Here is a 27,124-nt window from a genome sequence, read left to right as displayed (position 1 = left end):
AGCTTCGCGCTACAAATCGCTCAGGTGTGAATGGGATCTAAGAAGAAAGAGGTTAGATAGATTTGCTGTGCTATTTATGTATTTCTTTTTCACAGGGAAGGGGGAGTACTGTAGACTGAACTGACCTGAATCTCTTATAATAAAATGGTGAATCTATACCTAAATGCTTTCAGCGTTATACCAATAGATTTTCTGAGTTATCTACTATTTGTTAGGTCATTTTTATTATAAAGTACCAATTAACCGTGGTTTGGAAATTTCAACTGATATCTGTTCTAAGAAAGCTTTGTAGTGCAAACAACTCCTATTGCTTTGGCAGCCTTGGAGCTGCCCTAAGATAGTTGATTGGTATGAGTTCTGGGAGAAGGTGACATTCACTGCTTGGCATAAGTTGACCAGTTGCAGTATTAGGCCCTGTTCACACTTGAATGTTTTGTAGCTTGTAGCTCGAATCTCAAAAATACTTAACAAGCAAAAACCTATTGTTTTCAATAGCCTTTGTTCACATCTGAGAGTCCTGTCGCTTGTAGCAAAATGCCTGTTGTTCAAAAAGTACATAGTCTACTTTTTCAATCAGAATTGTCCCCATAGACTTCAATGGAAATGTCTGAAAAGCACAACATAAGCTTTTTTTTTTTCAAGCGTTTTGTCCTGCTTTCTGCTCAAACAGTAGCTCTCCACCCCTTTTTCAGCAGCACTTGACACCTTTTAGTTGAAAAAAGCCTGACAAAAGCTGCAAAAACAGGCAATTCTGCAATTATATCTATATTAATATTGACATTTGGTAGTTTTGCGCTTACTGTATTATGTTAATGTCTATTGGTTTGGTTTTTAGGATGACTGTACACCACTTGTTCTCGCAGCTACTGAAAATCATCAGGAGATGGTAGAATTGTTAATTAAAGAAGGAGCTGATGTGAATTCAAAGGACAAAAATGGAAGGTATATTTAAGGGTAGTACCTGCATGTGTTTACAGAACTGTAATCAGAAAAGCGTTATTGTGCTCCCAGCAGAAAATTACTACGTGTGGTTTGAAATGAATATTGCAATATGAGTAATAGATTTAAATAAAAACAAAGATGTAACTTGCGAGCCACTCACTACTATTACAGGATCGCAAACATACAACACATCCTCTTTAAATGTGCAAATATTTCAAAAACATAAAAACAATATGTTGCGCTCCTTCTTTGAATATTAAATCAATACAAATTTCCAATAAATATATCAAAAAAATCAATATTAATAAACTTGTGAAAAACAGAAAATCATGTGAAATCAAAATGTCATCCAATGCTCATCATAAAAAAATATATAATATAAAAAATATAATATAAAAATTAATCAGTCTTCAATGAAAAAAATATATGTGACTTTTCCCAGTGAATCAAATCAATAATTCCGGGTGACTTCCGTATTGAGTATAAGATGTGCGCTCACCTCCAGATTAGCCTGTAACAGGCTAATAACGCTTTTTGTCCACTCAATGGGACTGATGTTTATTGCACCATATGGAGAGTGGTGGGTCCCTCTCAGGCTGCTTCCCGTCTCCTACTCCTGCTGGGCTCTAACTCCTATACTGCTTATCTCCTGCTTTCCTTTCCTTGGTAGGTGCCCTCAGTGGAAAGAAAATTATCAAAAATAGTGCTTTATCTTTTTTAAAAAAACTGTGCTTTATTTAAGTATCAGTAGCACTCACATTTAAATAGTGTAAATATCACCAACAATTTTGTGACTTTTCCCAGTGATTCAAATCTAATCAGTAATTCCAGGTGCCTTCCTTAATGAGTATAAGATGTGCGCTCACCTCCAGATTACCGTATTTTTCGCTCCATAAGACGCACCTGACCATAAGACGCACCCTAGGTTTTAGAGGCAGAAAACAGGAAAAAAAAAATTCTGAACTAATGGACTGCAGACATAGTAGAGGAGATGACCAGAGACTGCGGACAGTACAGGAGATGACCAGGGACTGCGGACAGTACAGGAGATGACCAGAGACTGCGGACAGTACAGGGGATGACCAGAGACTGCGGACACAGTACAGGGGATGACCAGAGACTGCGGACACAGTAGAGGAGATGACCAGAGACTGCGGACAGTACAGAGGATGACCAGAGACAGCGGACAGCACAGGGATGACCAGAGACTGCGGACACAGTACAGGGATGACCAGAGACTGCGGACAGCACAGGGATGACCAGAGACTGCGGACACAGTACAGGGGATGACCAGAGACTGCGGACAGCACAGGGATGACCAGAGACTGTGGGGACAGCACAGGGATGACCAGAGACTGCGGACACAGTACAGGGATGACCAGAGACTGCGGACAGTACAGGAGATGACTGCTGACCTTTGGGGAGGGAGGGGGAGCGGGTACCTGAATTTGACAGGTACCCGCTCTTACTTCCGCAGAGTTTTTTTTTTTATCTTACCTGTTCCTCTATCCAGCCGCGCGCTATCTTCCCGGCTTTCTGTAGTGTGGGCGCTCGTCGGACAGCCGGATGCCCAGTGCGCATGTGCGAGAAGCGCTGCGCTTTGTGATTGGTCCGGCGGCTTCTGGGATCTGTCATGTGTCCCAGGTACCGCCTTACCATTCACAAAGAGCACTGCTTCTTCCGCATGCGCACTTGGGACCCGGCTGTCACGCACACTACAGAAGCCGGGAAGACAGCGCGCCGCTGGATAGAGGGACAGGTAAGGTCCCACTGCAGAGCTGAGCGGCCGGCCCGGTATTCTGACACGGCAGCGGTGGAAATACCGGACCGGCCGCTCTATATTCGCTCCATAAGACGCACTGACATTTTCCCCCCTTTTTTGGGGAAAAAAAGTGCGTCTTATGGAGCGAAAAATACGGTAGCCTGTAACTGATGTTTGTTGCACCATATGAAGAGTGGTGGGTCCCTCTCAGGCTGCTCCCTTACTCACTAAGGAAGTCACCTGGATTTATTGATTTGATTCACTTGTAAAAGTCACATATCTTTTTTTCATTGAAGACTGATTAATTTTTATATATATTATATTTTTTATATTATATATTTTTTTGTATGATGAGCACGGGATGACATTTTGATTTCACATGATTTTCTGTTTTTCACAAGTTTATTAATATTGATTTTTTTTTATATATATTTATTGGAAATTTGTATTGATTTAATATTCAAAGCAGGAGCACAACATATTGTTTTTATGTTTTTGATTAATAGATTTAGTCACCTAAATGTAACTAAATAGGTTATGATGTTAATTTTATACTGGTGAGATGACTGTTGTTAGTGCCACAACCAGCTAACTTGGGTGATTATTTGCAGTACCGAGCACCATGGATTTTTAGGGTGGAGTGGTGGTATACAGCAGATCCAAGACACTGTAGAGGTACCTGCTAACTGGATTAAGTGGCACTTCTCTTTCTATCCCCTCAACCCACTGCTGGTTGTGAGGGAGATTGCCCATTAAATTCATAGACATTGCATGAGGAAGTCATTTTAACACCTTTTCGTTTATTTTATGTCATTATTATAGTATTTCATACACACATTTTTTAATTTAGTAATATTATAATAATGTGATACTTTGGAGGTTTCTTTTTACCCCATGATTAACAGCAAGGGAGTCTAAATGGGGTAGGGGTGGGAAGGATAAAGGGTGGCGTTTGACACAGTAACCGGTGATAAATTCTTACCTCTTGTATTACAGAACATCTTTAATGGTTGCTGCAGGCAGCGGTCAGATCAGTTTGGTGAAGTACTTACTACAAAATACCGCTGATATCTTTGTAAAAGACGAGACTGGATGGACTGCTGATGATCATGCAGTTATGAATGGCCATCATGCGTAAGTTTAAAATGGTCATTTTTCTTCATTTTATATGATTTATCGCTGTATTAAACACTCCAAGTATTGACTTTCGTTACTGAACTTGAAGGAGATGCTTCTCTTGTAGGCTACCTTTCATTCATCAATGAGGCACACAAAATATGAAAGTGTATATTTAATTGTTACAAGCAACAAGAGCAGTTCTGTCTTTGAAACATTGAATTGTGATGCCTAGTAAGTCAGATTCATGTGTGCTCATCTACAGTATTTGCAGCATAATAAAAAGATGTTACTAGTTGTGTTGCACTACGTAAAGAATGAGCGTATTTCTGTCCTTCTACTGTACATATTCATGTACTGCAGTATTCAGGCTATCTATAATTACCTGCAATTGCGTAAATGCTTCTCACAGCCTGACCTATTTTCAGTGGTACTTCACCAAAGAGGCTTCATACAAAAAATGATGAGAATGTGGATGAGGTGGGGTTTTGCCAGGCCAATTTTTGTTTAGAAGACTGGTACAAAGTGCCCCTTTGTCATAATCAAGTTGCAGACCCTTCTGTGGAATACCAGTGCAGTTTTCCGGCAAAGTATACTGGTACAAATTGTCCCTCTGTCATAATCAAGCTGCATACCCTTCTGAGGAATATCAGTGCAGTTTTCCAGCAAAGTATACTGGTACAATGTGCCCCTCTGTCATAATCAAGGTGTAGCTCCTTCTGTGAAATACCAGTGCAGTTTTCCGGCAACGTATACTGGTACAAAGTGCCCCTCTGCCATAATCAAGGTGCAGACCCTTCTGTGGAACACCAGTGCAGTTTTCCAACAAAGTATACTGGTAGAAAGTGCCCCTCTGTCATAATCAAGGTGCAGACCCTTCTGTGGAATACCAGTGCAGTTTTCCAACAAAGTATACTGGTAGAAAGTGCCCCTCTGTCATAATCAAGGTGCAGACCCTTCTGTGGAATACCAGTGCAGTTTTCCGGCAAAGTGTACTGGTAGAAAGTGCCCCTCTGTCATAATCAAGTTGCAGACCCTTCTGTGGAATACCAGTGCAGTTTTCCAGCAAAGTAGACTGGAACAAAGTGCCCCTCTCTCATAATCAAGGTGCAGAATCTTCTGTGGAAAGCCAGTCTAGTTTTCCAGCAAAGTATACTGGCCACTAAACAGGCCAGTGTGTAAGATGTTTAAGTGAATTAGGCAAGCGTTGCTGTACATAAAGTATGTAAAAGTAAATCATTGTGCTATGTAAAGAAGGAATAGTGTACACAGAATTAAATGTCTCCTTTTTTAAAGGAGTTTTCACTCTAAAATACTGAAATTATAGCAACAAAAAAAAAACCTCAATCTGTTTATCCTTTGATCAACATAAGCTCAAAAAAAAGCTTATCGAGTTAGTAGACAAACCCCTTTAAAATAAATTTGTCACAGACCTGTGCAATTCAAATAGGCATATGATGAAACCATGCATAAGCAGAAGTTACACTTTACTGAATGTCAAAACATCATATATTATATGCAAATATTGGATCTTTCTGGAAATGTTGAACTTGACCATGCCTATTTAACCTCTGAGCATTCCTATTGGTCTCACTGACCAGTAAGGGTAGTGCCAGCCTCAAGTTGGTAACTGCATATAATTTTATTTGTATATATCTGTGGAGTTTTTATTATCTTGCAGAGTTCTTTTTTTTTTTTTACTAAAAGTACACTGCGTTTCTTTTGTTTTGTTTGTTTTGTTTTTTAAGCTCCTGCTTTTGGACTGCCTGGGTTTTATAGATTTATTTTAAAGTGGTTGTAAACCTCAGACAAGAAATATTAACAAAGTATATAATTCTATAGCGTGTGCTTGTCTCAATCTAGAGCACTAAGGGGTTTATTTACTAAAGCTGGAGAGTGCAAAATCAGACTCCATTCTGCATAGAAACCAATCAGCTTCCAGGTTTCATTGCCAAAGCTTCATTGAACAAGCTGAGGTTAGAAGCTGATTGGTTTCTATGCAGAAGGGAGTCTGATTTTGGACTCTCCAGCTTTAGTAAATAAACCCCTAAGTGTCATTTATGTCTGCTGCATCATTCATCTGCTATAGGCATAAGTCACGTCTGGCAAGTTTTCCTGACACCAACAGAAAAAAAGGTGACGGGGAGGGCACAGTCTGTGATTGACAGCCCCAGCTCTGTCCCTGTGTGCTGTGTGAAGAGGGGGTGCGTCCTTTCCCTCCAATCAGCTATCAGAGCTTTCCTTGCTGATGTAACTTCAGCTCTCTGCCCCCTGCTTTTCAGAGCTGAGAGATCCTGTGTAAACTCTGCACTTTGGATGTAGGGAACAGACTACTGTAGATAAACAGGTACAACTTATGCAGGAGGATTTGTTTCATCTCTGTGTATCACCTGAGATTAGTCACTTCGCTGAGTATATATATATATATATATATATGAGAGTTTACAACCGCTTTGAAGATTATGAATTTAGGTGGCATTCTATTAGGCAGAACGAAAGCCACTCAGCGATGATGAAGGGCCTTTAATATAGGTCATTAGGCCTCTTCAAATAAAATCAATTGACTGACGTATCTAAATACTTTTTAATTATATAAACTTATCGTGTGAGAAATATTTGGGCTGCTATTGCTAACTTCTTTCTCAAAGCACTAACTTATTTGACCATTACCCATGACCAAAAATAAGAGTGAATGTTCACTATGATATTTAAATGGATCAATATTTAAAGGCAGACTTTTCATGCAGTTTGCTAACATTTTAACTTTCATTTTTTTTCAGTTGTTCACATTTAATTATTGAACATGGTTCAAAGAATAAGCGCTCATCTCTTTATGGTGGTGGTAAAAAAGGCACATCAGTATTTAACAGTCCTAATCAAGTTGTGGAAGGTACATTTACATTGGGCAGTCCAGCTATAGATAAAGAAGGTAAACCTGGATCTTTAATTCTATGAAAATGTATAAATAATTATAAAAATTAATTCAATAAATAGTATAAACTTTTAAAAGGATGGTATCAGATCTTTTGGTTTCTGTTATAAATCAAAGCTAATATTTTACAAATACTGATTAGAAGAGAAACCTGGTTTATTCAGCAAAACAGTTCAAGCATAGAGTAAAAAGAGACTAGTGCTAACAGATCAATATTCTTGAGTAAAAATGTTACTAAACCCAGAACAGTAAAATCAGTTTGTATATACAGTAAAGTGTGCTTGTTATACCCACTGTGGAACCTAAGGGGTTAATCCTCCACATTGTGTAAAAAGGCTGTTTGGTCCTCTTTTCTCTGCCCCTCCTCTTGTTCAAATGTCCACCTGATAAGAGATACTGAACCTGTAGTCACATGCTCAGTTTAGTGTGTATTGCTAGAGGTTTTTTTTTTTTCTTGGAAGAGTGCATGTGATCAGCACAGGGCCAATCAGCACTGTCCAGACAGAGGGTCAGGGGTTTTGCATCCTCCTAGAGCAGAAAGAAAACTCCTCATACAAGCTGTAACCAGTGCTCTGCTGAACACTGATAGAAGTCACAAGACTACTCTAACTGCTGATGAGAAAAGGTATTTAGCAATTTTACTAAAATAATTGCATTTCCATGCTGTGTGTACTGTGGGAGACCAGATATAGTGAATGCAGGGTCCTGGGTTTAGTAACACTTTAAGTACGATTTGTCTTTCCTGCCTCTCTGTCTGTTGTACTTTCTGCTTATTTATGTGGTGGAGATTTGTGCACCAGCCATGATGCTGTGAAAGTATGGCGCTTATTTGGAAAGGGGTATGTCCCTGTCTGGGCAAGAATAATGACTGTTGAGGTTTGTAATTCCATTATAGTAGGCCAGGGGTTCATCCTGTTGCAGGTGCTGCTTCTGGGGTGCCTTGAAGATGCTTATGCACTCTCCTTGGCTTTTATCCCCCTCTGTCTGGCATTTGGCAGGTACTAGAGAGAGTGTAGGGGAGTGGAACCAGGTGGACTAGGCAAAGTGCCAATCTCCAGGTTTGCTACTGCTAGGACAAGATGATCCTACTGATGGACTTTGCATAAAGGACTTTGCTTCCTGCATCCAGCAGCAATCACTGCAGGTAATTGCTGGCTGGGCTGACATCCATGGATAGCTGCAGCAACTGCCAACCGGTCATTGATATGTAAAAGCCTCGGCGTCTGCAGGTGGCAGAAACAGCTGCAGAAATTGGCAAATTCCAGCCTCTATCATTTGCTAGTCGCCAATGCAAATGTAGCCTAAGAAGTCCAATTACAATGATGATACAGGAGTTTAGGGGACACTTTCATATCAGTACTTACACTTTTTGGTTTAAAAAAACACATAACAGGTGTTCATTTGTTGTTCAAACACTGTGTCATAATTTATTTTGTGTACTTACCATTATTTATAATGGCTTGTCAGTTTAGCCTTCTAATATCCAGGGTATGATTACCATTTTGTTTCTGTTCTTTCCATGCCTTTTCATGTATGGATGTAGAGTTGCAAGTGACTTCAAAGCAAAAGTCAAGAAAAAGAGATTCAGAGAAAGGTATTACGTAGTGAATACACGTTAGCCATTAACACGGCTTTATGCCTGTATACAATTAGTTAATAATTCAATAAAGGTTAGCAATACTTAGATGCAGGAGACACAAACATTAAATCAGGTAAGACTTTATTGATGCTTTGTAAATGTAAAGATATTTGGTACAGACCTATAGTGATCATCAATGGAAGATGCATAGCCTTCCTTTTTTTCTAGAGCACAGTTTCTGATTATGAATTTCAGATACTCCTAACTAGGCCTGAACAGTGCAGAGGGATCATATGTACATGTTTCAGCACAGTCCTGTGTTTTGCCATATATTTATATTGTATTATGTTATACTTTGTATAACAAGGTAGATTGTAAATATTAGTTGAGACCCCAATTTAAAATCAACAAATGCTAAAATCATTTATCTCCTTTTTTTTCAAACAGTTATCTCTGACATGTGATCTAAAATAATGGCATTTAGATTAATTCTAATAAATATATATATATATATATATATATATATATATATATATATATCATCAGGCATATCCAGTTTTAAAGGCTGCTGGACAATAATCCAACCATGCAGTACTATTTGGATGAAAAAAAGCTGCTTAGACATCATAACATAACAGACAATAAAAAAATCAACTTAGTTATGCCTAGCTTTAGGCATTATCCTTATGTGATCATTTTACACAAAATTATTGTTTCAGTTTACCAAAGGTACCTATGTTTGTTCAGTTTGCATTGATTATAGCTGATTTGTCCAGATTTAGTTTACATGAAACTTTGTCAACAGAAATCTATTTTAGACTTTTTTTTCCCCTCTTTTCCTACCCGTTTGCTTCTTTTGTAGCAGCTGTACCTATTAGTTGATATTAATATATTTCACATTCAAAATGATAATGTTTTCTCTCTATAGGAACTGATGACTTTTCTCAAGGTGACTCTGAATCCCCGTAAGATTTTTCTCATTTTTTTTTTCATCTGCAAATATATAAATGTAATTTTAAGTTGCAATTTGCTTTTAGAGTTTTGTTTTCTATGGTATTGGTGTTGTTGATTTTGGTACTCATCTATGAAACTTAACAGTCTTATTACTCTGATTTCACTGCACAAATATTTTTCAGTACACGGACATTAAATGCCAAGTGACTAAAGTATTTAGCAAAATAGCACAATCAACTTTTGTCAAAGATTTTACACAAAGTAGCCCTGATCCTACACTTTTGGGGTCTCCAGCTAGAGCTCTCAACTTCTCTCCCTTGCTGAGTGCCCCCATAGCAAGCTGCTCATGATCATCAATTCAGGACATGTGCTTTTCTGGTATTTTCCATGCATTTTGCCACGTTCCAGATGGGTTCTATACAGAAAAAATGCACTATATTCTTTTTTTGACTGCACTGGAATACAGCACTGGTGTGAACTATGGCCATTGTAATACATGTGCATACATTTTTGATGTAGATTAAAAATGCACTGGACTGCATCTGTTGTGAAACAGCCCTTACACATTCAGAGAGCCAGCAACTGTCTTTCTTCAATATTGTCTTGAGCTGGGAGTTCCTGCCCATTGGACCTAACAACCAGCAGACTCTTCTGATGGCTGGTTTACATGATATAGGAGGAGGGCTTAGCATGTCAACATGTATTATATGAAGCTCAGCAATTTTCTTTAAACACAGCTAGAAACTCACTGCAAATGTGTTTGTACTGGAATCTGGGCCATCCCATAGGGCACTCTACAGCAGTACCTTCCTCCCTCTCCTCTTATGCCAGTCACAGAGGGATGAAATTATATTTTGCTCTTTTATGGATAGCTAGTGCAGGGTAATAAACGCACATCAGACAAGTTGCCATATTCCCAGCCACCCGCTCCTCACTAACAGCGCACACCCCTCAATTGCCTCAGATACATGCTTTCTATTAACACCCTGCCCACTCTTCATCCTCTGCCTCACAATCCATTAGTGACCTCCCCTCCTACACAGCCACACATGCTACCTATGGCCTGGGCCAAGGCCTGCTAACAATGTAACAGATGCTGTGCTGATGTTGTGGCTGTCCTTTTGCCTGGAAGAAACCCACAGCCCGTCAGGAGGTTGGTTGTGGCCTGGCAGTTGAGAACCACTGTGGTACAGTAGAAGGCTTGGATACAGCTGTGCTCTATTGCAACCTTTTATACAGTGAACTCTATATAGTCTGTATAAAACCATATTCCAGTGTTGCAATATGTTCAGTAGCAAACCGTTATGTTAAATTGGCATATCCAGAAACACAGCATTTGAGTGAAATTAGAAATCCTTTTCCTGTCGGAATGCCTATTAAATGATTTCAGGTCTGCAATTGTTTCTTTAATAAATATACTGTTTAACATTTTTGATGCAAAGCGATCTACAACAACATTTTTCTTTCACTGTTTTCTGAATGTTTATTAGTACATGCATTCTCATTACAGTGTTTCTGGAAAAGCAGACTCCTGGCCTTCCTCTGATGAAGATGACTTGGATTTCAGTCCAAAGGTAATGGCTGTCTTTTGCACTAACTTATAGGACAGTTAGCATAAACATTACTGATTTTACTGCTATCTGTTACTCCAAATTGCTTTTGACAAAAAAATATGGTCCAGACAGCTGCAGTAGAAAACAAACCAGGGGTTTTGTGGGTTTTCTTTGGCAAGTATACTTCTAGTGATGATTTAAACAAAAGGTGTTTGGTGTAGCCACTGTGGAACTCTTTCCAAGTCACTCTGTCACATTTGCCTTATTTAGGGAGTTTGTCCTTATTCAAGAATCCCTTTTTTCCCTGTATCAGCTGAGTCCTGTCCTTACCTAACACTGCCCAGAAAAGGCTTTACTAAAGTTTACATACTTGGATTGAAAATCAATGGATTTCCCCATCCATGCTAACAGTGTAGATGGAGGAATTTCTCATGTTGGCAGCTGTGGGTACTGTCGAACAGTGACTGACTGCATGTGATAGGATTTCATTTTCTGTACGTCTCATTTGAATTTTAAATCAACTTTTGTCAAGCCAGGTGGTGCTTGCAGGTCTATCCTCTGCTCTAAATTGGTCTGGTACAGCAGGAATCGGTGTGAGACAGCCCCTTTTTATAGGGCTTCTCCCACTCCTTACTAGAATACGTTGTCCAAATAGGGAGCAGGCTGCAACAACATAGATGCAGGCTCCACAAGTATAGGCACTTTCTGTCTACATTATGGCTCTCATCTGTGCTCCTAGTTTTTGTTTTTTTTTTTGTTTTTGTTTTTTTTATTCTTAGGAGCTTGCAAATTATTGCATCGCTGCATCTTTGATAGTTGGTGCAATGTCAGACTCTTGCAGACTGTCAGGGTAGCTGTCTGACCATACATCCGATACAAATAGGCAGTTACCTCCATTCAGGAAGCTTTTGAGATTACAAGACGTCAGCCGCAAAGACCGGTGGCGCTTGTAGGCTTTCATTCACAGAACTCACAGAATGAATGACACAGCCATGCTCTTTTCAATAGTGTCTACAGGTGTGAGGAGAAGATCCCCGGCCTGCTGTCATGGGAAGGCAGGGGGAAGAGAGCTGCAGGAGGGGGAACATGTTACACCCTAGTGTACATATCCTTTAACAAGCAGCAAATAGGTTTCAAAAGCATTGCCTTCACCTCCAATGCTGTTATAAATTTGTGACAGAGTGAATGCAGAGAGAAATTACATGATGTCTTTGCTTGCATCTTTTTAGAAAAATTGGTGAAGGTAGCAGTAGATATTATCGACGTATAAGGGATTTGTTCCTACTTAACAAATGGTATGGGCAAAACAAATTGTGGTATCGTTTAGTACCGAGCATGAGAATGACAATTGAGGTGCTTAGTGCAGCAGATAGCTTACTGCATTTGGTTACACAACAGTGCCTCTGTTTAATAGCTTAATAAAAGGTACAATGCAGAACATAAGTACAGTGCCTTGTAAAAGTATTTATACTCCTTGAAATGTTCCACAATTTGTCATGTTAGAACCAAAAATGTAAATTTATTTTATTGGGATTTTATATGATAGACCAACACAAAGTGGCACATAATTGTGAAGTGGAAGGAAAACGATAAATGTTTTTCAACATTTTTCACAAATATCTGAAAAGTGTGGCGTGTATTTTTTATTCAGCCCCCCTGAGTCAATACTTTGTAGAAACACCTTTCACTGCAATTACAGCTGCAAGACTTTTTAGTTATGTCTCTACCAGCTTTGCACATCTAGAGAGTGACATTTTTGGCTATTTTTTGCAAAATCGCTCAAGCTCTGTCAGATTATATTGCATATAAACTGGTGGAAAAATATTGTGCTCCTTTAACTGCTTCCCGCAGCTACAGGCAAAGCGACATACCTGTATGTCGCGCTAGCTGTAGTAACACAGGGGGCGCAGCGTGCCCCCACCGCAACTGCTGTGTCTGGCAGACACAGCGGAATGAAGATCCCAGTGAATGGGACCCGGTGATCATGTGATCGCTATGCGGTCACATGATCACAATGTAAGCAAAGCTGTTATGACAATACCTCACTGCCCACCCAAATTCAGCTCTTGCCAGACAATTCACATGGAACCCTATCATGGCTGCTGAATTTAAAACTGTTTTGGGCCTAACCCTCAGCATTACAAAAAAGAATGAATTGTGGTCATATTAATCCACAGACCTGATTCATTATATGCCCATGTTCTCTGCTATTACATATATGCCCAACATGGACCAGCAATGTACTGGTATGTCGCTGAACTTTGAGTGATTATAATGGGATGATGCCTGCAGCTACAGGCATCATCCTGATATCGTTTTTTTCAGCTGGTGATCGACTTTCATGTAAAATAAATCCTAGTGACCAGTTAGCTGCTGAATTGTTTTTATGAGCAGCGAGAAGGGACATCCCCCCCTCCTTCCGCCTTCCACAGTTTTCTTGAGCTCTCCTGTTCCATCGGGGAATCAGAGAATGCAGCCCGCAGATCCACTGGCTGACCATAGAGCTGATCAGAGACCATAATGGATCCATTCATCTCTATAGTCTAAGAAATTGGAAGCTACGAGCATTTCATCACATCAGTTTCGCAGGATATAAACAGCGCCATTTGGGAAGGCATCTGATCACACCGATCTTGTTGAGATTAGATGATGTAAGGACAGAGGAGATATCTAGAGTCTAATAGACCCCAGATTTCTCAAACAAAATACCTGTCAATGCCTATTGCAGTCAGAGGGGATATTTACATTCCCTGTGATAGCAAAAAAGTGATTAAAAAAAAAGGGACAGTGTAAAAATAATTTTAAAAAAATCAAAATAACTAAAAAGAAAAAGCATCCTTGTCCTCCTACGCGCGTGCACCTGCGTGTGCAAGCGTTGACTCCATTCCGGTATGTAAACAGCGGTTGCACAATGCATGTGAGGTATCTTCACGAACATCAGATCGAGAGCAGTAATTCTAGCACTAGACCTCCTGTGTAAATATAAATTGGTGACCTGTAAAGGCTTTTAAAGCATCACCTATCGATAATAAAAATGTATGTATTTTGTTGCCATTGCACGGGCATGCACAGTTTTAAAGCATGTCATGTTTGGTATCTATTTACTCGGCGTAACATCATCATTTATATTTTATCAAACAATTTGGCAATATATTGTGTTTTGTGCATTGAAATTCTAAAAAGTGTATTTTTTCCAAAATACTTGTGTTTGAGAAATCAGTGCGCAAATATTGTGTGACGTAAACAATTTCAACACCCACCGTTTTATTCTTTAGGGCCTCTGTTTCAAAAAAATATATAATGTTTGGGGGTTCAAATTATTTACTAGCAAAAAAAACTGTTTTTTCATGTGAACAAAAAAGTGTCAGAAGAGGCTTGGTCTTCAAGAGTGAGTGATGTGTGACATAAGCTTCTAATGATGTTCTAATGTATTTTTCAGACCTCATTTATTGCCACATGTTTTTGGAAAATGAAGAATGAAAACAAAAATTGTATTTTTTCTTTTCTTTTTCAAAACCCTGTGACAAAAATGATATCTGTAAAATACTCATTATGCCTCTTATCAAATTCCTTGGGGTGACTACTTTCCAAAAAGGGGTCATTTGGGGGGGGGGGGGTGGTTGTACTATCCTGGCATTTTAGGACCTCTGAAACTCTGATTGGTAGTGGGGAAGTGATATGAGAAAATATGCCCTTTGAAAGCCTGGAGGTGGCCTTTGCATTTTGGGGGCCTGTATGTAGCTAGGCTGCCAAAAAGTCTCTCACATGTGGTTTCCCCATACTCAGAAGAAGTAGAAGAATGTGTTTTGGGGTGTTATTCCACATATACCCATGACATGGATGATCAATATATCATTAAAGAGACAACTTTGTGTAAAAATAAATAAATAAAAATTTTTTAAAAAATTGTCATTTTCAAAAAATTTGTGGCAAAAAATAAAATGTTCCATGGACTCAAGATGCCTCTCTGCAAAATCCTTGGTGTGTCTGCTTTCCAAAAAGGGAACATATGGGGTAGGGGGGTTGTACAGCCCTGGCATTTTAGCACCTCAAGAAATGTAATAGACAGTCAGAAAGTAAAAGCTACGTAAATTCCAATATCTATACCATAGTTTGTAGACAGTAACTTTCACACAAACCAATTAATTTACACGTATTGAGAATTTTTTTACCAAAGACATGTAGCAGAATACATTTTGGCCTAAATTTATGACTAACTTTGAGTTTATTGGATATTTTTTATAACCAATTGTGAAAAATATCAGGGGGGGGTTCAAAATTTTCAGTCTATTTTGGCTTTTTAGCGCAAAAAGTAAAAACTGTATAGGTGATCAAATACCACCAAAAGAAAGCTCTATTTGTGTGAAAAAAGGACATACATTTTGTTTGGGTACAGCATTGCACGACCGAGCAACTACCAGTTGAAATAGTGCAGTGCCGAACAGAAAAAAATGTCCTGGTCATGAAGGGGGGGGTTAAATCATCTGGAGGACAAGTGGTTAAAGGATAAGTTCACCTTTGTAAAAAAAAAATATAATGATAAATACACATCTTTTTGCAGGTAAAAAAAATGTGCCTTTATTAGTTTTTTTACTAGGAGCGTAAAAAGCATTGCACCCACGATCAGTAAATCAGGGTGCCATGCACTCCTGCAGTCCTGTCTCTATATCTGTGTGCTCATATCTCTTACACGCAGGCAGATATGCACAGGCAGGAAGAGAGAATGAACTACCACAGAGATCAACAGCACCTTGGTGGTTCATTGAGAACTACAAGCTGACAACCGCAAAGGCTGTCGGGACTTGTAGTTTTTAATTCACAGAATTCTGTGAATGAATGAATGAGATGGCTAGGTTGGCAGAGCCCCTTATGGCCGTGTCTTTTTTTGAATTGTGACAGCAGACAGGAGGAAAAGATCTCCGGGCTGTTGTCACAGCAGGGACTCATGGGTGCTGGGGCAGCTGCAGTGCTAACATGTTACATCCTGAATACGAGTGTAACATGTTAGAAAAGGTGAACCTATCCTTTAATTTCTCTCCTATAATGTAAATCGGTGAACGTATCTTTAAAGTAATGTTATGTATGTGGTTCTTTTATAGAAAGCGTCCAAGCCTAATTTAACACAGCTACTGAGCTCCAAAAAAAAAGGTTAGTGAAAAAAATCTTTTAGTAAGCCATTAAGTTATTTGGATCCACAGAATTCTTAACTGACTTATGCTTGTTTTTTTTGCTATAGTTAATGAAAGCTTTGCCCTACAGAGTAAATCAGATAGTGAAGAAGACTCTTTTCATGATAGTGAAGATGAAGATGCAAACATTCCATCCCCTCCTAAGTTTGTTCCTGAAATCCTTTCCTTTCCTCAACCTTTGATTTTCTCACCTGGCTCTATTACAAAACCTCCCCAGCTGGCTTCTGCTTCCCTCCACAGCATTATTAAGGTAAATGTTTGGTGAATGTTCAGAATTATTTGTTTCATTAATTTGTTTTATTTTCTCCTGCTTTATTTGGCTTCATAATGGATTGTTGACATTTCAAGATGAGACTAAATCACTAGCCCCTGCTAATAAAAAGAAAACTGTTGATCAAGAGAACGATAAGATAGAGGAAGAAAATGACGAATGTGAAGAGGGTAATGACCAGTGTGAGGAAGATGATGAAGAATCTGAAGCTTTACATGATGGGGAAGAGGAAGAAGAATGTGAAAGTGAAAATGACCAGAGTGAGGAGGATCAGGAAGAGTCTGAAGATTTAGCTGATGAGGAAGAGCAATGTGAAGAGGATGATGAGGATGAGGAGGAAGAACAATGCAAAGAGGATGATCAGGATGAGGATAGTTGTGACGATGAGGAAGATCATGAACCGTGTGCTGAAATAAAAACAGAAGGCCATGTTGATAGTTTAGATGATGGTGAATATAACCATGGAAGTGAAGTTGTAGGATGTCTACATCCTGGTGAAGGTGATCATAGACAAAGCAATGAAATTACTGGATCAGACAGCAAAGAAAGTGTGGATGCCTCTCGTGAGGGATGTCCGGATATCTCACAAGTTGAACAAAATGCTGAAGACATCCCAGATTGTAATGATGTACCTGTATCTCTAATATATGGGCTACCTGAAAATCCTGAAGAAAACCGAACTTCTACTGAACTTGAAGCAGGCTCATTAAAAACTTTCATAAAAGCTAGCTTTCTAATAGACCAAGACATTGAAGATACCAGTAAAATAGGAGGGCACAATAAGAAGAATGATCCAAGTGATAAGAAGGACATGGCCGTAATAAAGGAATGTCAAGGATTTCAGAGTTGTCAGCAACTAAAATTAAATGCAGAGATAGATTCAGATTTAAAAGGGAGTGATGCAACATGCTTGCAAAGGACTCATTCTAGTGAATGCCGAGATCATGTGAGTAACAGCCCTGTGTGCTTAAAGTTGAGAGGTTTTGTGATTTTTTTTTTTTTTTTTTTGTGTTTTAGATACTAGAAGGTGCAACCCCTCCTCCTTTTTTTTTCTTTTTTGCTTTTCATGTGCCTGTTTTGTGAAATACCCTTTTGTTCATTTATGTGTTGTGTTTTTTTTGTGGATTTTTTTTGTTTTTTTTATTTTTTGTCTTCCTCCCATAGATATAGGTATTTTGCACATTTGGACATTGTATTTTAAAATAATAGTATAAAAATGAAAACTATAATTCGATATTAGTTTATTTATATTATTATTACATCATCCTTTTTTGCTTTTTGTTTCTAGCAGTGACTCCACAAGGGTCCTGTAGTATCCATCACCTAGACATCAGATCTTCATGTATATTGCATTAATTAAACCAGATGATTATTATTATTACAGGTACTTATATAGCGCCGTCAATTTACGGAGCTCTTTACATATATATACTGTGCTTTCACATCAGTCCCTAACCCTCAAGGGGCGTACAATCTAAAGTCCCTAACTTGCATTCATACATACACATACTAGGGACAATTTAGAGAGATTACAATTAACCTACCAGCATGTCTTTGGAGTGTGGCAGGAAATCGGAGTACCTGGAGGAAACCCGCACAGGGAGAACATGTAAACTCCAGGCAGGTGGTGCCATGGTTGAGATTCGAACCAACGACCCTAGTACTGCCAGGTGGAAGTTCTAAGCATTTGGCCACTGTGCTGCCCATGATGTTTTTCCATTTATCAACAGCCTAGTGCCAATGTTCCTTATCCCACCCAGCATGTTTCAATGGTATACCATGTACTTGAGGGGCACCATGCATGGTCACCGGCTATTTAGTATGGCCAGTAATGTGATGGTAGTCATTGTACCCATAACTGTATTGTAATATCAAGTTTTTCGTAATATAGAATGGATATTATGGCTGAAGGCCTGAGGTCTTTGACCATGGATTAGCTTTCACACAGCAGCTATTTGAGGATTTATCTTGTGCTCTGGTTCAGCCAGTATGCTACATTTTCAGTTATGCTGAATCTTGGCCTCCTGGCACTGAACATTTTTTTCCTTTTCAAAAATTTGTTGGGTGTTGCCTTCAGGCTATCCTCAGGAATCTGTTCACCTACAAGACAAGTGTAGAAATGAAGTTAGAGTGTCTCTAACTATGTAGTTCTACATGTGCAAACAATATGGGTGGGCCTATTTTTGATGCAGGGATGAGAATTTTTTCTCTTCCAAGTGTATTATTCCCTATTTTTAAAAACTGGTTGAATAAATAGAGGTGTGCAAACCTACATGATACAGTTGGTTGATGCTCGTTGTTAAAGGAAAAAGAATTGAAGTCTTGCAGCATCCGGATAAAGCATTAAAGTGGAAGTAGAGATTACAGCGGGTAAAATAAGTATTGAACATGTCACCATTTTTGGTGCTATTGACATGAAATTTTCACCACATGTCAGTAACAACCCATACAATCCATACATACAAAGAAAACAAAATAAATAGGTTTATAAAATTAAGTTATGTGTAATAAAATGGAATGACACAGGGAAAATGTATTGAACACATGAAGAAATGGAGGTGCAAAAAGGCATGGAAAGCAAAGACACCAGCTGAAATCTATCAGTAATTAGAAAGCAATCCTGCCCCTTGTCAGTGCAAATTAATAGCTGGTTCTGTCTCAACTGATAAGCAAAGAGCTCTCCTAAGACCTTTTGCAACCTTATTGTTGCAAAACATACTGATGGCATTGGTTACAGACGGATTTCTAAACTTCTGAATGTTCCAGTGAGCACTGCTGGGGCCATAATCCAGACGTGGAAAGAATATCATTTCACCATAAACTGGCCTCGATCAGGTGCTCCTCATAAGATCCTCATAAGATTTCTGAGTGAAAAAAATTATCAGAGTTGTCCTGGAGCCAAGGACCACTTGTGGAGAACTTCAGAAAGACCTCAAATTATCAGGTACAATTGTTTCAAAGAAAACAATAGGTACTGCACTCAACTGCCATGGCCTGTATGCACGCTCACCACGCAAGACTACAATGCTAACGAAAAAGCATGTTGCAGCTCGTTTAAAGTTTGCTGCACAAAATTTAGACAAGGTTGTGAAATACTGGGAGAATATAGTCTGGTCAGATGAGACCAAAATTTAACTATTTGGATGCCATAATACACACCATTTTTGGAGGTCAAATGGCACTGCACATCACCCAAAAACACCATACCAACAGTGAAGTTTGGAGGTGGGAACAACATGGCGTGGGGCTATTTTTCAGCATACGGTACTGGCAAACTTCATTTGATTGAAGGAAGGTTGAATGGAAAAATGTTACCAAACATTCTTGATAAAAATCCATTTACCAGGATGGTGAAGATGAAAGGAGGGTGGACATTTCAGCAAGACAATGATCCCAAACACAAAGCCAAGGAAACTCTCAACTGGGTTCAAAGAAAGAGAAACTAAAGCTGCTAGAATGCACCAGCTAATCACCTGACTTGAATACAATGGAAAATCTATGGAAAAAACTAAAGACCAGAGTTCATAGAAGAGGCCCATCAAGACTTGAATACTGTTTGTGTGGAAGAATGGGCCAAAATCACACCTGAGCAATGCATGTGACTGGTTTCCCCGTACAGGAGACGTCTTGAAGCTGTCATTGCCAACAAAGGATTTTGAACAAAGTATTAAATAAATTTTAGTTAGCGTGTTCAATACTTTTTCCCTGTGTCATTCCATTTTATTACACATAACTTAATTTCTGAACTTGTTTGTTTTGGTTTCTTTGTATGTATGGATTGCATGGGTTGTTACCGACTATGCGGTGAAAATTTCATGTCAATAGCACCTTTATAATTGGATTTACTGAGAAAAATGGTGACGTGTTCAATACTTATTTTACCCACTGTATATAGTCAAGACGTTATCAGTGAATGGCTGCTGCAGTTGAAAGGGAAGCCAGTGGGTGATGCCATGACTTGAATTTCAGTCCGGGTGATGAGCACTCACTGACGCAAAGAAGCCACAGCTTCCAAATCACACGTCACCAAAGCTGATTTAAAAAAAGGTGGTATTTACACTGATCTCCTCTAAAGACAAATGTTTTAATCAGACTTCTAACAGCCTTTTCTTCCACTTTAAACATTTGTGGGTTGCCTTTTTCCCCACAGGCACACACAGGTTTATTTTGCCTTCTTTATACTTATCATTGAATGAACAGGTGCTTGTTGGCTAGAGTGTAATAGAAAATGCACTCCAAAATAAACTTTTGAGATGCAGAGTACAGCCTACTTGTTGAGTAGGTAAGTTTTTCATTCAGGCATTCCTGTACTATAGCACTTCTCCCACTCCCTCATGTCCATTTTCTAGAGATCCCTGAACACATCTGCAGGTGATTTTGGAACACTCCTTTTTTGGCTCTTATTCAGAGAGAACATAATACAGTATAGACAAAAATGACAACACTGAGATCTCTAGTAGCTGCTAAATTCAAATCTGACTTGAACATTTGATTGTGATTTGTTAGAGAGGGTTTCACATCACAGATTTCAGAAAGTACACTCCAACTGACCCTCTATGGAGCTATGTGTGCTTATTCTGCAAGGGATTACACAGAACCAGAAAAAGGTAAATCGAGTGAAGTGTCTGACTTTCCATTCCCTTGTTTACTAGTAGCATTGGTAGCTCACTGAGTGCTTTCACCTATTTCTCAAAATTGCTCTTTTGAGATATTTATTTTGGGCTGCATCCTGTTCTTTTAGGAAAAATCTTTTTCAAGTGCTGAAGATGATAATGAAGACAGTGAAAGTCCTGACCATTCATTCACAGCAAATACTGCTGGGCAACCAAAGATACAAGCTGGTGGAGATGTGGGCAGGAAAGGTTTGTATATATTTTGGCTGATTTTTTTTCTCTCTGTCTTAATTGTACATCTGAAGTAAAAGAACAGAACATTCAAACTAATAAAGTGCAAAGTGTCAACATCACAGTAGTGCTGTGATATAGTAATAATATCAAAGTGTATGAAAAAAGTCCTTCTAATGATAGTCCACAATAAATAATATGTGAAAAGAGGTGCAGCATTTCTTCCCAAAAGTATTTCTCTTCCACCAAAACACTATTTATGCCATGTTGTCTCACCACCTCCGGTATACACAGATCACGTTGCCACGTCACTTCTAGTCCTGATGTCCCCTCCGGTCGCCACGCAGCCACGTCCCAACACGTTTCATTACTTCCGACAATGGTCAGGTCCAAAGTGATGAAACGCGTCAGTGGCAGTCAGAACCGGAAGTGATGTGGCAACGAGATCCAGGTATACCGGAGGTGGTGAGACGACACGACATTAATAGTATCACTACACCTCATGCTTACCCATGTGTTAACAAAGATGAGCACATTCATGATTTTAATTTTGTGTGTAGCATTTAACTTTAATAACATATTTTATTTGGGTTACTCTGTCATTGGAGGCATCTGTTTCTTTTTCATGGTGACGTTACAGGGTGGATTGGATTGGGGAGTGTGGTGGATAACAACTGCCAGAGAGCAGATGAGGAATTTCTAAAGCCAGCTATGTCAACCACGAGACTGGGAGGCATGGCGATTTGGTGAGTGGTTGTCCATAAGGGAGAGGAGTTTGTACGAGCACAATGGTGTTTTGATGGAAGAGAAGTACTTTTGGGAAGAAATAAAGCACCTCTTTTCACATATGATTTATTGTGGACTATCATTATAAGGAATTTTTTTTCATGCACTTTGATATTATTACTATATCACAGAACTACTGTTAAGATGACACTTTGCACTTAGTTTGAATTTTTTCCATGTAGAAGGTGGCAGCAGTGATCTGATGTTCAAATTTTTTATGAAAGAAAAAAAAAAAAAAAAAAATATATATATATATATATATATATATATATATATATATATATATATATATATATATATATACACACACACACACACACATTTTTCTTCTGGCACTAATTTGAGTATTCAGTGATGGGAACGTTTTTATGATTGATTTTGATCATTTTCATATAGAATATTTTGTATATCTTCAACGTGTGGAGAAACATTTTTATAGAACAGAACAGAACAGTCTAATCTAGTGCTAATTAGAACACAGGGACTTTTTGGTACTTGGGGCACATAACTAAACTGACCAAGGCTGGAAGAAGATAAGGAAATGACTAATATAAACCTTCAAAGAACAGAGAAGATAGATAACTATTTTGTTAATTTGATTGTTGGATATGTTTTTTGTTAATTTGACTGCTTTGTTTTATTATTCATTTTATTATTATTATTGTTATTATTATGATGCATCCAGATCAATGCAACTTTGGTTAAACCTTGTGAGCTATACCCAGACCCCACGTGGTGGGAATGGCCTTTAGTTTTGCTTCTGGCATTGGATCCTGCTTGGGCGCTCACCTTGGCACTTAGTTCAACATTGTCGTTCGCCACAGAATGTGATACAGGTCCAGGGCCATGGTCCATCCCTATGGAACCCAGACTCTGAAGACCCCTCTGGGGGTATACCCACCATGACGGGCTAATCCTGGACCCTGATTACAGAAAAGTGACAAGGACAGGTAAGACAAGATTAGCCTGTACTGAACCAATACTGTATCCTAACTTGTTACAGGTTGTAAGAATAGTATTTGTATATCTTGGCCATAAAATTCCACCATTCAGAGTGTAGTTTCAGGTGGACGAGTGGGTGTTGCATGAAAACACAGGTCGCACTTTTTAACTTCACTCCTGCCCAGAGTCTTTTATAATCTATTCAGGCAATTCATACTGCCCTTTTGCCGTGAGGACTTTGCTACAGAATGAACAATACCCGTGTTTCTGTGTGCTCCTTATGCTAGCTCCATTTCCGCACTCTACTCTATATGTACTCAATAGGGGAATAACCTCAACAATAGCAATGGCAGAAACCAGGCACAATGGAACAGCAACAAAAGCTCAAGCAAATGTTCATTATGTTAACACCAGCCTTTGTTTCTGCTTCTGATTCTAGCTCAGGTACACAACAAGCAGCCAATATGAGCAAGGCAGATTTTTATGCAATTATCTCAGACTTTCTTGGACAACTAAAGTCTTTAATATAACCATCTCTGCCCAACGCACAAAAACGCCAAGTCCCTTCTCCACCCTGCCATCTTTGCCGAATTTGGAAAGTGGAGTGCCTCCTCTAGACAAAGACATTGAGAGGAATAGAGGACCCAGAAGCAGTGTTAGAGGATGTTTCAGAAGATTTTTCACTCAATCCTCTCATACACCTGATGTTATGGCTTCACACATTATGCTTGCCAATGTTCACTTGTTCAGTGTGCAAAATCCTTGTTATTGTCTCAATTCTCCTGGGTTTTGACATTCCCCTTAGGGTACTAAGAGACCTGCAAAGTTAAAAAGACATTCCTATTCATGAGCAAGCAAAGTGGGCAATCTATGATAATTGGGCTAACCTTGAAAAGATTTTGACTCCTAGAATCATTGCTGAATTCTATTCAAGGGGGAAAAAAGTGCTAAAAAGTAGTAGGCCATTCCAGTTTTAAAGAAGAACTTACTCTAAAGCAATACTTACTCTACTTCAATGGTCCAACAGCTGTGAGGTCCCTCACTGGTGCCTGCATAATCTCTCTGGTATCTTCCAGGTGTCTGTCTTTGACCGTCTTTACTGGCTAGCGCAGAAGTACTTTCAGTCATGCAGGCACAGGAGTTCAGTAATTCGGACACACAGGCACTGTGCCGGCACAGTACAAAAATCTTTACTTAGTTTCTTCTCCTATCCCCCCGCTTGCCCCCCCCCCCTTCCCTCCACCCTCGTCTCATCGTCCAAGTTCTTCCATTTACTTTTTCGTTTTGTTAATTTATCTTGTCACTACCCCAGCTTGTCTTTTCCTCTTTCTTTTCTATCTTTTCCAGGTTTTTATTTATTTTCCTGTACATTTATTTCCCCTATACTTTAATTACTTCTAAAAATCTTTTAGTTTTTTTGAAAATATACTATCCTTCCCAGGCCTTCTTAAAGTTTTCCATTTTGTCCTCATCAATATGGTAAAATTCTTCCATCCTATGTATATACTCATACAGTCTTTTATTTTTGGGGGTTCTGCTGTTTGACAATATTTAGAAACAAGGCTTTTGGCCGCATTTAAGAGATGGAGCAATATCATATTTTTATATTGCTTCGGCGAAAGCTCCGATTTACAAAATAGGCAAACCCCTGGGTCCAACGGCACACTTATTTTCTGAATCTCTTGTATGTATTGCACTCTCTTGTATCTCTCCCCAAAATTCCTGTATTTTGGAGCACTCCCACCAAATATGTGCCATTGTGCCCTTACTCGCGCATCCCCTTTACATTAGGTGCAATATCCCATCTTACCAAGCATTTATAATTTATGTCAAATATATTCATATTCACCGCCCCATGTGTTAACATTTTACTTTTTTGCTGTTCATTTACTTTTGTATCAAGCTCAATTTCCCACTTCTCCAAAAACTTTAAGGGTACCAATCCCTCTATTTTAGTAAGGGTTCTATATATCTTATAGGTGATATGTTTTTTGTGTTCTGTTTATACTCAACAGTTGTTCCATATGATACTTTTCTTCCTCTGTTCTTAGTGGTTGTGGGAGCTTTGCAACAAAATGTCTTATTTGACCACACTGCCACTCATCCAGTGTAGAAAATATTCCCTTCTTACGCTTCAACTCTTATAAAGAACATAAACCACTTTATCCACAATATCTTTTAAACGTGCATTTTCTATAAATTATTCATTTCCCTGAAATTTTGTCATTCCCGGGCGCAAAAAATTTTGTTCCCACCAATGGGATTGACAGTGAATTAAACTTCCAATCCTTCTGTTTGTGCATTTCATCCCATATCCTAATTCTGTTTTGTGTCAGAGTACTAGTATCTGCATCCCATGTGCGAACTTCCTGTGGTATCCATATATACTTATCTAGTGGTGCCTTACTGAGGGAACTTTCCATTTTTGCCCAACTTCTCCCCTGTGTGTTATTTATCCAATCTGAAATTCATGACAATAACACCGAATTAATAATCTCTTAATATCTGGCATATTTAATCCACCTTTTTTTTATTATTGCATAAAACGTCATATTTAACTCTTGGTTTTTTATTATTCCACACATATCTGAGTACCATTTTTTAAGAAACCTGAAAAAAATCCCTGGAAGAGATATTAGTAGCATATTAAATTTATATAAAACTTTTGGTACCACTATCATCTTAATTATATTTATCCGTCCTGTCCAGGACAGCTTTCACATACAGGCTTTCCACAGTTCATCCTTTATCTCATTTATTAACGGGATATAGTTTGCTTGATATAAATTTTTTATAGGCGATGTTAGTTTTATTCCCAAATACTTTAGTTCTTTTTCTTTCCATTTAAATCAGAATTCTTTTTGTAGCATTTGTTTCTCTGTCTTTGGAACATTTTATATGTAAGATCTCGCTTTTTGAGGGGTTAATCTTCAGATTAGATAGCTCTCCATATTCTTTCAATTTTCTCATTAAGTTTGGTCATGTTAATCTGGGGTTTGCTATATAAAACAGCATATCATCTGCATATGTTGCCACTTTATGTTCAGTATCCCCTATCCACATTCCCTTGACAACCATACTATTTATAACAGTAGCTAATAGTGGTTTCAGAGAGATCACAAACAACGGGGATAAGGGACATCCCTGTCTAGTTTCTTTGTGCATCTTAAAGAATTTGGATAATGAGCCGTTTACCTTCACTGCAGCTGTGGGACTCCTATGTAGTTATTTTATCCACTGCATCATTTTAGGCCCTATTCCTGATGTTCTCAGTGAATCAATCATAAAAACCCAATCTACTCGGTCAAATTCTTTTTCAGCCTCTGCCGACAGAATAACTCATGGTACCTTTCCTCTTTCATGCTTTTGTAGGATAAGCAATGTTCTTAAGCCATTATCCTTTCCCTCTCTATCCGGGATAAATTCCACTTGGTCTAAGTGTATCCAGTCAGACATCAACTCTTTCGTCCTTGTCGCTAATACCTTCTGTCAGGGATCTCCTCGATCCCCGCCGCGATGGTCCCGGCGCAGGCGCAGTGCACCTCCCTGTGCTGGGACATGGGCACTAGGTCCGGGTTGGCCGCGGCGTTCGAGTTCGCGCATGCGCAGTAGAAGCCGCGGCCGCCCGCTGGGCACCAATGGCAGCGCAGGGCGGGATATTTAAATGGCCCTGAGCTGTCATTCAGTGCCTTCTGGTCTTTCCTGCATCCTGTGATTCTGCGAACCTGTACCCTGTAAGTTTTTGACCCGGATTGTACCTGACCTTGCTGTTTTCTCCTATTCTGACCCTTGCTTTGCCTGACCTCTCTCCTGGATGCCCCCTATTAGATTTGACTTGCTGTTGCTGACCTGGCGTGTGACCCGACCATTCTCTGCCCGCTGCCTTGTACCTTACCGTCCTCTCTGTTACCGATCCGGCCCGTCTGACCTTGCTCATCCATCCGCCCATCCCTCGCAGTGGGGTCTTCTGACCTCCTCATATCAGACTCTTACCCGTGGGAGCCCTTGGCGCATACCACTACCACTGACGGACGCACCCAGTAGCCACGACCTGGTATCGGGGGGCTCCAAGTCCATCCCCACCATCAGGGGCCCTGGTGAACAAGCACCCTGGGACTTAGACTCCGTGCGCTGGGGACGCCTATTCAGTGGAGTGCTAGTGGTACCGTCGGGCGGTCCCTTACACCTTCACATACAATTTTGTATCAGTATTCATCAAAGATAGAGGTCTGTCTCTGGCACACTGAGACCAAT

The 27,124-nt window shown here is 39.3% G+C and overlaps 1 protein-coding gene across 4 annotated transcripts in view; it reads left to right on the top strand.

Moving 5' to 3' along the window:
• ANKRD26 (ankyrin repeat domain 26) overlaps window positions 1–27,124 on the top strand; it is a 124,650-nt gene that overhangs the window by 21,378 nt on the left and 76,148 nt on the right. For 2 of the 4 annotated variants that reach the window (XM_089672103.1, XM_089672100.1), the window contains exons 4-12: window positions 836–942; window positions 3,701–3,838; window positions 6,601–6,749; window positions 8,296–8,346; window positions 9,260–9,296; window positions 10,796–10,859; window positions 15,938–15,986; window positions 16,075–16,277; window positions 21,040–21,160. In XM_089672103.1, coding sequence (XP_089528229.1) covers window positions 836–942; window positions 3,701–3,838; window positions 6,601–6,749; window positions 8,296–8,346; window positions 9,260–9,296; window positions 10,796–10,859; window positions 15,938–15,986; window positions 16,075–16,277; window positions 21,040–21,160 — 919 coding nt within the window. The remainder of the gene's footprint in view (window positions 1–835; window positions 943–3,700; window positions 3,839–6,600; window positions 6,750–8,295; window positions 8,347–9,259; window positions 9,297–10,795; window positions 10,860–15,937; window positions 15,987–16,074; window positions 16,278–21,039; window positions 21,161–27,124) is intronic. The other 2 variants (XM_089672102.1, XM_089672104.1) reach the window with 1 other exon arrangement.

This window comes from Staurois parvus, unplaced genomic scaffold (genome assembly GCF_062004578.1).
Source record: "Staurois parvus isolate SC_StPar_1 unplaced genomic scaffold, SC_StPar_1.0 ptg000120l, whole genome shotgun sequence".
Lineage (NCBI taxonomy): Eukaryota > Metazoa > Chordata > Amphibia > Anura > Ranidae > Staurois > Staurois parvus.
This window is presented reverse-complemented; position numbering and strand designations above follow the sequence as displayed.